At 41.2% G+C, this 12,242-nt stretch overlaps 1 protein-coding gene across 1 annotated transcript in view; it reads left to right on the forward strand.

Annotated features, from left to right (window-relative positions):
• Positions 1–12,242, forward strand: part of SLC1A4 (solute carrier family 1 member 4) — a 104,543-nt gene that overhangs the window by 61,565 nt on the left and 30,736 nt on the right. The window contains exon 4 of the mRNA XM_053712091.1: positions 418–584. Coding sequence (XP_053568066.1) covers positions 418–584 — 167 coding nt within the window. The remainder of the gene's footprint in view (positions 1–417; positions 585–12,242) is intronic.

Genomic DNA, 12,242 nt, shown 5'->3' on the forward strand with positions numbered 1-12,242 from the left:
CATTGCCATGTTGTAACCTAGGTTTCCTTTTTTGCAGAGGCCAACCAAGGGCAGCTCTAAATGGGCCGCAACCAATTACTGTGTGGAATAATAGCACTGTTAGGTCTGGAGTCTCCACCTCTAACAGAAAATCAAAAGACAGACCACTATTTGTAGATTTAAATGAAAGGAAAAAGGGTATAAAATAAATAATAAAAATATAATTAAAATTAAAAGTATTTTTATTACACATAAGTAAACATTTTATATTACACTCTCAGTATGTATAATGATCCTTTAACACATTTCAAGATTTTTATTTTACAATCTTGCATTTTTTTTAAAAATCGCAATGATGTTGTTACTCGCTGTGTCTCACCTAATGTCCTCTTGTGTAAATGAACTAAGTTCTATCATTTACATAATGCTATTTTGTAGGTACCTATAGGAACAGAGGTTGACGGGATGAACATTCTGGGATTGGTTCTCTTTGCACTTGTACTAGGAGTGGCTTTGAAAAAACTAGGTCCAGAAGGAGAGGAGCTTATAAGATTTTTCAATGCTTTTAATGAGGCCACAATGGTCCTTGTCTCTTGGATTATGTGGTAAGAAATTGCTTGAACTTATGCTAATTGCTTAGTAACTGTTTGTATTTAGATTGTACACAATATGGCCAAAAATATGTGGACACCTGACCATCACACCTATAGGAGCTTGTTGGTCATCCCCTTTTCAAAACCATGGGCATTAATATGGAGTTGCCCCTTCCCTTCTTTTTAGATATAATAGCCGCCCGTCTTCAAGGAAGACTCTCCACAAGATTTTAGAGCAATTGAGAAGTCAGGCAATGATGTTGGACAAGAAGGTCCAACTCTCAATCAGAGTTCCAATTCATCCTAAAGGTGTTCAGTGGGGTTGATATCAGCATTATGTGCAGGAAACTCGAATTCCTCCACACCAAACTCAAACCATGTCTTCATAGACCTTGCTTTGTGCACAGTCAAATTTAAAAAGGAAAGGGCCTTCTTAAAGCTGCCGCCATAAAAATGCAAGCACCCAAATTTCTAAAATGTATTTATAATCTATAGCAGTAAAGGGACAGTCTAGTCAAAATTAAACTTTCATGATTCAGATAGGGCATGTAATTTTAAATAACTTTCCATTTTACTTTTATCATCAAATTTGCTTTGTTCTCTTGGTATTCTTAGTTGAAAGCTACACCTAGGCAGGCTTATATGCTAGTTTCTAAAACCTTGAGGGCCGCCTCTTATCTGAATGCACTTGACAGTTTTTCACAGCTAAAGGGCATTAGTTCATGTGTACCATATAGATAACATTGTGCACACGCCCGTGGGGTTATTTAAGAGTCGGCACTAATTGCCTGAAATGCAAGTCTGTCAAAAGAACTGAAATAAGGGGGCAGTCTGCAGAGACTTAGATACAAGGTAATCACAGAGGTAAAACGTGTATTATTATAACAGTGTTGATTATGCAAAACAGGTGAATGGGTAATAAAGGGATTACCTATCTTTTTAAACAATACAAATTCTTAAGTAGTTTGTCCATTTAAAATGACATTGTTCTCTACAATGTTTTCCCCTTTAATGTGTTCCCAGTGGTCTATTTTTTTTATTATGTTTTTTTATTTGAGGTTTGAAAAAAGGCATACATGTTATATGAATTCCATAGAACACACAACAATGAAATACAAAAATCATATTGCAAAATAATTGAAATATGCAATCCATACGTCTAAGGGAAAACCAAGGGCAAAGAATGTATATAGTCTGCCTAATGCTCTGTACACCTCCAAATTGACTCAGGATGTCACTTTTGGACCCCAACAGTTTAATCATGGTACAGGAGGTTGTGTCTGATCTAAGAGACCACTTTTGGGTCTCAACTGACAAGCCTCATTTTTTACTTTTAATATAAACTTAAGTAACAGTCTAACATGGTCTATTAGAGGTGAAACAATCTACTGTGCTAAATGCAGGATAGGGTTTTAAACTGTCTTACGGCTAGATTACGAGTTTTGCGGTAAGAGCGTCTTGGTGCTAACTTGGTGCTAACTTGCAAGTTATTTCCACAGCTCACCTCCCTATAGTGCTGCTATTACAGGTTTTCATAAATCCGGCGTTAGCAGGCAATATTGCAGCATTGAGCAAAATTGAGCTCCATACCGCACTCAAATACGAGTGCTGCTTTGAGCTGGTTTTTACGTGCTCATGCACGATTTCCCCATAGACATCAATGGGGAGAGCCGGCTACAAAAAAGCCTAACACCTGCAATAAAGGAGTGTAAAGTTCCGTAACGCAGCCCTATTGATTCCTATGGGGAAAGAAAAGTTATGTTTACACCTAACACCCTACTATAAACCCCAAGTTTAAACACTCCTAATCTGCCGCCCCCGACATTGCGACACCTACATTACACTTATTAACCCCTAATCTGCCGCCCCCAACACCGCCGCCACCTACCTACACTTATTAACCCCTAATCTGCTGCCCCGACACTGCTGCCACCTACCTACACTTTTTAACCCCTAATCTGCCGCCCTCAATGTCACTGCCACCTACCTACACTTATTAACCCCTAATCTGCCGCCCCTAATATCGCCGCCACCTACATTACACTTATTAACCCCTAATCTGCCACCCCCAACGTCGCCGCCACTATACTAAAGTTATTAACCCCTAAACCTAACCCTAAGTCTAACCCTAACCCTAACACCCACTAACTTCAATATAATTAAAATAAATCTAAATAAAAATTACTATCATTAACTAAATAATTCCTATTTAAAACTAAATATTTACCTGTAAAATAAACCTTAAGCTAGCTACAATATAACTTATAGTTACTTTGTAGCTATCTTAGCTTTTATTTTTATTTTACAGGTAAGTTTGTATTTATTTTAACTAGGTAGACTAGTTAGTAAATAGTTATTAACTATTTACTAGCTACCTAGTTAAAATAAATACAAATTTACCTGTTAAATAAAACCTAACCTGCCTAACACTAACACCTAACCTTACACTACAATTAAATTAATTATATTAATTAAATACAAATAACTAAATTACAAAAAAAAATCAAACACTAAATTACACAAAATAAAAAATAAATTATCAAATATTAAAACTAATTACACCTAATCTAATAGCCATATCAAAATAAAAAATCCCCCCCAAAATAAAAAAAACCTAGCCTAGCATTGCCCCAAAGAAATCAGCTCTTTTACCTGTAAAAAAATAATACAAACAACCCCCCAACAGTAAAACCCACCACCCACACAACCAAACCCCCCAAATAAAATCCTATTTAAAAAAACCTAAGCTCCCCATTGCCCTGAAAAGTGCATTTTTATGGGCATTGCCCTTAAAAGGGCATTTAGCTCTTTTTCTGCCCAAACCCTAAGCTAAAAATAAAACCCACCCAATAAACCCTTAAAAAAACCTAACACTAACCCCTGAAGATCCACTTACAGTTTTTGAAGACCGGACATCCATCCTCAACGAAGCCGGGAGAAGTCTTCATCCAATTGTCCTTTAAATGATGTCATCCAAGATGGCGTCCCTTGAATTCCGATTGGAAAAGATCCAATCAGCCAATCGGATTGAGTTTGCATTCTATTGGCTGTTCCAATCAGCCAATAGGATTTTTTCCACTTTCATTCCGATTGGCTGATGAATTCTATCAGCCAATCGGAATGAAAGGGACACCATCTTGGATGACATCATTTAAAGGAGAATTCATTCTTGAAGAGGCGTGGAAAGAAGAGGATGCTCCACGCCGGATGTCTTGAAGATGGAGCCGCTCCGCATCGGAAGGATGAAGATAGAAGGGGCCGTCTGGATGAAGACTTCTGCCCGTCTGGAGGACCACTTCTTGCCGCTTGGATGAAGACTTCTCCCGACTTCATTGAGGACTTCTTGCCACTTGGATGAAGAATTCTCCCGGCTTCGTTGAGGATGGATGTCCGGTCTTCAAAAACTGTTAGTGGATCTTCGGGGGTTAGTGTTAGGTTTTTTAAGGGTTTATTGGGTGGGTTTTAATTTTAGCTTAGGGTTTGGGCAGAAAAAGAGCTAAATGCCCTTTTGATTTTATGTTAGGCAAGGTCTGCCAGTTGAGATGATGACCAAACCAGACATATCAGAAACATGTTAGTTAACCCACTCCAGTTTTGGTTATTGTCAGTATTGCTTGCTTGTGCAAATAATTAAATATTGTCCTTCGCCTTCAACCGCAAACACCTCCGCTCTCGGCAATGGCATGTCCACGCAGGAGGAAAATGTATGCTCACTTAAGCCTCTCTGGTCTGACAGGAGTGTAGCTGTGACAAGTGTACCTAAAAAAGATACTGGAGATGTGTGTATGGTTTGTTGGCAATTTGGTTCCAAATCACATATGGCCCACATCTTCTCAGTATCTGCCTCTCGATCGCATACTACAGCCTGTGAGGGCTCCACATTTTCAGCAGGCTCATCTTGATAAGTGTGGATCACTGATCTGTCCGCTGGTATTGCTGCGGTCTGTGTTCTGGCCACAACTTCCTTCTTCTCCTGCTGAACACATCTCACATCCTGTCTGATGTGCGCTGCAGGGAAGGGCTCGCTTCTGAACGCTGAATTATCACTCTGCACCGGGTCTTCATCTAGCTTCCCCTCTTCACACAGATCATCGTATGCTAGGGCCGTCGCACTAGGGGACTTCTCAGTGGCAATTTCAGATGGATCTGACTGGGAAACAGGAGACCCAGGAGATTTCTCTTGTCTGGGTGAGTTTGAGGCTGTGCCGAAACACCCATCGATTAACAGGTGGAGCTTTCGGAAATGTTCTTCCAGGATGTTTAGCAGTGTGTCTTCTAGTTTCTGCATCTCCATTTTCGCTCAGAGGTAATTAGAGTTGCAGCTCTTAATGATTTACCTGGATAGCTTGCCACGGTGGGCACTGGCCGCGCAACAATGGTGCAGCAATTGTGAGGACAAATGAGGCTTCAGATATAGGGGAAGGCCTCAAATTAAAAGATCCGGTACTGAGGGATGGGAGGCCGCGCCACAATCTAAAACCCTATCTCCCTAATTATCTCCCTTCTCCACCTAACTAAATGGCATTTTGGCAAGATTACATCTTAAATCTAGATAAAAGTGGTGAATGACTCAGGAGCTAAAGCTCTGTGCGACCAGTAAGATGGCCGCTGCCCGGAAGTCCTCCCCAGTGGGCTATTTTACCTGCTGAGTTTATTTAATTGTTTGCAAACAGCTACTTTACCTTTATTTGCTATTTAAAATAGATAATTTTGCCTGTTGTATTCCTAATTACACTGAAAATATGAGTAACAACAGTTTTCTCTGTAGAAAAGCTAAATAAATGGGAGACAATAGCATTGATTAATTCCTCACTGAGGATATGAGAGGGGAGAGAGATTTTGTATATGAAAAAGCTAAAATATTAAGGAACATACATTTAAAGGACCAGTAAACACAGTAGATTTTCATAATCAACAAGTGCAAGATAACAAGACAATACAATAGCATTTACTCTGAATTTCAAAATAGAAGTGGATTTTTTTTCTAACAAATTTCAAAGTTATGTATATTTCCACTCCCCCTGTACCATGTGATAGCAATCAGCCAATCACAAATGCATATACGTATAGTCTGTGAATTCTTGCACATGCTCAGTAGGAGCTGGTGACTCAAAAAGTGTAACTATAAAAGACTCTGCACATATTTTTTTTAATTAAGTAAATTGGAAAGTTGTTTAAAATGACATGCTGTATCTGAATCATTAAAATTTCATTTGTCCTGAGTGTCCCTTTAATACTCTGCAGTAGGGATAAGTCATTTAGACCACATTAAGGGAAAACAAATTTTACGTGGTACATACTTCAGCACTCCGCATTCCTGTTCAGTGAGATTGCGTGGTCTACCACTTTGTGACTGGGATGTTGTTGCCTCTAAACATTTACACTTCACAATAATAGCACTTATAATAAACTTGTAGTAAAGGAGGCATCCTATGACAGTAAGTCACTGAGCTTTTTAATATGACCTATTGTGCTGTCATTGTTTGTTTACAAAGTATTTATTGCTATGTGCTGGATTGTATGAACCTTTTAGAAATGGATGTGGCTGAAACACCTGAACTCAGTAATTAGTAGGGGTGTCCACATACTTTTAGTGTATGAGCACTTCTATTGGCTAGAGCAATGAGACAAAATACACTAGGAGGTCACTGCAGTCTCTCAAACTTCCCCATTTTCCCCAGCCTTACCCGTTTGTTATATAAAACAGTAGATTCACTAAAGAATGGACAAAAACTTCAGTGAATCAGGTGAAATATCCTTGTAACGCCAGTAAATTGTAGGGAGGAATAACAGCCTTATTTCTTCTATATAAATTAAAACAAACAAAAACTGCAGGCTAGAACAGAGCTACCCTCAATCCACTCTAATTAAAGGGACAGTATACACCAATTTTCATATAACTGCTTGTAATAGACACTACTATAAAGAAGAATATGCACAGATATTGATCTAAAAATCCAGTATAACACCTTTTAAAAACTTACTTAGAAGCTCCCAGTTTATTAGGATAGTAGGAACACCCAGGGAAAGTGTTTGATAGCTGACAACCCCCCCCCCCCCTTCCCTGCATATGAAAAGACAGATTAAACAAACAGAAGTCATCGGTAGACTGGAAAAGCGCATCTACTTCTGACACGGTGGGGGCTTGGTTAGGAGTGTGAAAATCTGCACAATGTTATTACAAAATAAGCAAAACTATACATTGTTACAAAAACACTCCCAGGTGTACTGTATAAATAAATCATCTACAAAACATTTAAGCAAAGGAAAATTTGGTGTATAATGGCCTTTTAAAACACTTACAGCTAGATTACGAGTTTTGCATTATGAGTGAAAAAGCAGCGTTATGCTTCATAACGCTGCTTTTTCCCTACCACTGCTATTACAAGTCTTACAGGTATAGGTGTACCGCACACTTTTTTGGCCGTCACGCAACGTCAGTACCAAAACTTTTAAAAAAGTCCTTTTTCAATGGGTTTTGCTGTGAGGCCAAAAAGTGAGCCGTCCACCCACTTCACCGCTATAATAAACCTATTAACCCCTAAACCTAACCCTAATGTAACCCTAACCCTAACACCCCCTAACTTAAATATAATTAAAATAAATCTAAATAAAACCTACTATTAATAACTAACTAATTCCTATTTCAAACCAAATACTTACTTACCTGTAAAATAAACCCTAAGCTAGCTACAATATAACTAATAGTTACATTGTAGCTATCTTAGGTTTTATTTCACAGCTAAGTTTGTATTTATTTTAACTATGTAGACTAGTTAGTACATAGTTATTAAAGGGACACTGAACCCAAATTTTTTCTTTCGTGATTCAGATAGAGCATGCAATTTTAAGCAACTTTCTAATTTACTCCTATTATCATTTTTTCTTCATTCTCTTGCTATCTTTATTTGAAAAAGAAGGCTTCTAAGCTATTTATTTTGGTTCAGATCTCTGGACAGCACCAATCAGCAAGAACAACCCAGGTTGTTCACCAAAAATGGGCCGGCATCTAAACTTACATTCTTACATTTCAAATAAAGATACCAAGATAATGAAGAAAATTTGATAATAGGAGTAAATTAGAAAGTTGCTTAAAATGTCATGCTCTATCTGAATCATGAAAGAAAAAATTTGGGTTCAGTGTCCCTTTAACTATTTACTAGCTAACTAGTTAAAATAAATACAAAGTTACCTGTAAAATAAAACCTAACCTGAGTTACACTAACACCTAACATTACAATAAAATTAAATAAATTAAATTAACAAAATACAATTATCTAAATTACAAAAAAATAAACACTAAATTACACAAAATAAAAAAAGAAATTATCAAAAATAAAAAGGAATTACTCCTAATCTAATAGCCCTATCAAAATAAAAAATCCCCCCCCAAAATAAAAAAAACCCTAGCCTACACTAAACTGCCAATGGCCCTTAAAAGGGCCTTTTGCGGGGCATTGCCCCAAAGAAATCCGCTCTTTTACCTGTAAAATAAAATACAAACATCCACCCAACAGTAAAACCCACCACCCACACAACTAAACCCCCCAAATAAAATCCTATCTAAATAAACCTAAGCTAACCATTGCTCTGAAAAGGGCATTTGGATGGGCATTGCCCTTAAAAGGGCATTTAGCTCTTTTACATTGCCCAAAACCCTAAGCTAAAAATAAAACCCACCCAATAAACCCTTTAAAAAAAACTAACACTAACCCCCGACGATCCACTTACAGTTTTTGAAGACCAGACATCCATCCTCATCCAGGCAGCAGAAGTCTTCATCCAAGCGGGCAGAAGTCTTCATCCAAGCGGGCGAGCTCAATCCTATTGGCTGATTGGATCAGCCAATAGGATGAAAGCTCAATCCTCTTGGCTGATTGCAACAGCCAATAGGATTTTTTCGCCCTTAATTCCTATTGGCTGATAGAATTCTATCAGCCAATCGGAATGTAAGGGACGCCATCTTGGATGATGTCATTTAAAGGGAAACTTTATTCTTCAACAGCCATTAGAAGAAGAGTATGCTCCGTGCCGGATGTCTTGAAGATGGACCTGCTCCGCGCCAGATGGATGAAGATAGAAGATGCCGTCTGGATGAAGACTTTTGCCCATCTGGACGACCTCTTCTGCCCGGCTTGGATGAAGACTTCTGCCGACTTCGATGAGGACTTCTGCCCGCCTGGATGAGGATGAATGTCTGGTTTTCAAAAACTGGTGGATCATCGGGGGTTAGTGTTAGGTTATTTTAAGGGTTTATTGGGTGGGTTTTATCTTTAGCTTAGGGCTTTGGGCAATGTAAAAGAGCTAAATGTCCTTTTAAGGGCAATGCCCACCCAAATGCCCTTTTCAGTGCAATGGTTAGCTTAGGTTTATTTAGATAGAATTTTATTTGGGGGGTTTGGTTGTGTGGTGGTGGGTTTTACTGTTGGGGGGTTGTTTGTTTTTTTACAGGTAATAGAGCTGATTAGTTTAGGCAAGGGTTTTTTTTATTTTGGGGGGGGCTTTTTTATTTTGATAGGGCTTATTAGGAGTAAGTGGTTTAATTTTTGATAATTTATTTTTTATTTTGTGTAATTTAGTGGGGGGGTTGTAATTTAGATAAATGTATTTCGTTAATTTAATTTATTAAATTTTATTGTAATGTTAGGTGTTAGTGTAACTCAGGTTAGGTTTTATTTTACAGGTAACTTTGTATTAATTTTTACCAAGGTAGCTAGTAAATAGTTAATAAATATTTTTTTAACTAGTCTTCATAGTTAAAATAAATACAAACTTAGCTGTGAAATAAAAAATAAACCTAAGATAGCTACAATGTAACTATTACAGGTAAGTAAGTGTTACAGAAGCATTAGTTATTTTGTTGTGAAGAGCTTATTTCCCAGCAGCAATGCCTGAACCAGCAAGCCAGCGCCTAAGAAGGGCTCCAAGAAAACCGTAACAAGTTTCATTTCATAAAGAGTTAACTCTTTTTTTTCAGCTTTTAGAAACTATTGTCTAATCACCTCTGGAGCCAGACTGCTAATTGATAAGATGAACTTGTAAACTTGTTATCTTAAGTACTGTAATCCTATTGTGGCCTGTCAAAGGACAGTGCTCTCTATCTAAATGTGTGATGGGGGATTTTGTGCTTCCCCCCCTCTCCCCCTGGGAGTGCCCTGTGTGCATGTAACCTTAATAAAAAGCAGGCTGGGCATCCCAGTCCTGAGTTTTTTTTTGACCCTCAATCGCAGCGTTGACTCGTTTTTGTGGGCAGAAGGGTATCCTAGCTGTACTGCAGCTAAGGGAGATTATTCTATATTTGCGAGACTCATATAGAATACTATGGAAAGCAGCTTCTCCCCTCTTTAGCAATAGGGATCCAGGCTACTAAGCGGTCCATCTCTCAGCGAGACTAAGGGTAACCGTAACATTTGGCGGCAGCGGCGGGATTTTCCTGGTTTTCCTAGGAGAGGTACAGAACGGATGGAGAGCGCTTACGAAAAATTGAAGCGTACAACCCTAAAGGATTTACTTGAAAGCAGAGGGGGGTACGCCAGCAACCGGCCGAGGAGAGAGCTGATCACAGAATTGACCGAACTGGATCAGAGCTTCACAATGGCGGAAACACCGACCACGATTAGTGACGAAAAAACCAGGATTGTTCGGGAAAGGCTCTCATTATACGGGCCGAACCCCTCCATGGAATTGGTACAGCAGTTGATGGCGGAGGCGGACAAGGATATACGAGAGACTCGAGCCCACGAACTCAACCTAGCGAACGCACACCGCAATGCTGAAGCCCCGCAGGTAATCATCCCTGTCGAAAATGCTGGGAGGCCCAAGATACCCTATGCGGCATTTCGACCCTTCCTAGAGAGCGAGACAGGGATTGATGAATATTTGGCGGACTTCGAAAGGCAATGTGCCCTGCACCAGATTCCCAACAGAGAGTGGCCCACGATATTGTCTGGGAAACTATCCGGGCGAGCCCTGGAAGCCTTTCGTACTCTGGGTGCTGATGAAGTGACACAGTATGAGCTAGTTAAGGAGACACTGTTGCGACGATACGCTGTAACTCCGGACACGTATCGCCGACAGTTTCGGGGCACGGAAAAGAAGCCTAACGATACCCATATGGAATGGGCGCACCGAATGCGGAGAGCGGCAAATCACTGGCTGAGCGGAAGTAAAGCGGTGACTGGGGAGGAAATTTTACAATTGTTTCTCTTAGAACATTTTTATAATGGCATGGAACAGCAAGGGAAGGAATGGCTGCGAGACAGGCGGCCTTCTACCTTAGAAGAAGCAGCCAAATTGGCCGATGAACATTATGACTCCCGTCTTCACGAACCCATGAACTACCGAGCTCCAGCACGGGTCGAACCCAGAGAGGTTTACCGTGCACCCCCTCGTGCTGAATTCCGAGCCCCAGTGCCCACAGGGCCCGTCCGACACTCAGGACCACCCAATAACAGCTCTGAGCGTCCCAGACCGACTTGCCACCGATGCAAGCAACCAGGGCATTTCATGGCTAGCTGCCCCCTTAATACGCACCAGACACCCAGGAATTACAATTACCCCTCTGGGTCCTATCGTCCGGCCCGGGCCCTCTGTGTTAACCAAGAGGCCCCTATGGAGGGATATGTGGGGCCGCTTCACGAGGCAGACCCTGTATATGCTGCCTCAGATAACCGCCAGCACCATCGGCAGAGGGTATGGCTCGAGGGGCGATCTACCGAGGGATTGCGAGACACAGGGGCTACTATCACGCTGGTACAGAGTCATTTGGTGCCAGAGCACAAGCGATCCGGACAGACTGTGGCCGTTAGAGTGGCGGGGGGGGATGTGTACAAAATTCCAACAGCTAAAGTGCATCTTGATTGGGGAGCGGGAAAGGGGGCTGTGAACGTGGGCCTAATGGATAATTTACCTGCCGAAGTACTACTGGGCAACGATTTGGGCCCCATGACTTCTGCCTATGCTCCAGTATGCAACAACGAGGCGGACCCAGTGACTACACGGGCCCAAGCCCGGACGGAGCGAGAGCTCTCACCAGTGCGGGAGACACAGGTAAGACCTACCCCGACCTTGCCTGACAGGTTAGGCCCCATACCCTGGGACACCCCAGATGCTTTCGAGGCAGAGTCTAAGACTGACCCGACCTTACAAAAGTACCGGGAACGAGCAGAGACTGGAGGGGGCGGGGCAGATAACGAAACATTCTTATGGGAAAAAGGGAAACTATACCGCTGGACAGAGAAAAGGGGACAGCGTAGGCGACAGCTGGTAGTGCCCCACAAATACCGTCAAGAAATCCTCAAAATAGGCCACGACATCCCCTTAGCAGGCCACCTAGCCGTAACCCGTACCCTACACCGCATTACTCACACGTTCTTTTGGCCAGGGGTGCACGCTGACGTTAGAACTTACTGTAACACCTGCGATGTGTGTCAACGAGTAGGAAGGCGAGGCGATCACCCTAAAGCCCATCTAGTAAATATGCCCATTGTAGAGGAACCCTTCAGCCGGGTTGCTATTGACCTAGTGGGACCACTGGCTACCCCTAGTCCCTCCGGTAAGCGCTACATTCTTACCGTAGTGGACTACGCTACCAGGTACCCAGAGGCTGTCGCCCTATCCAACATACAAGCGGATACGGTAGCGAATGCACTAGTACAGGTGTTCTCCCGG

This window comes from Bombina bombina, chromosome 4 (assembly GCF_027579735.1).
Source record: "Bombina bombina isolate aBomBom1 chromosome 4, aBomBom1.pri, whole genome shotgun sequence".
Lineage (NCBI taxonomy): Eukaryota > Metazoa > Chordata > Amphibia > Anura > Bombinatoridae > Bombina > Bombina bombina.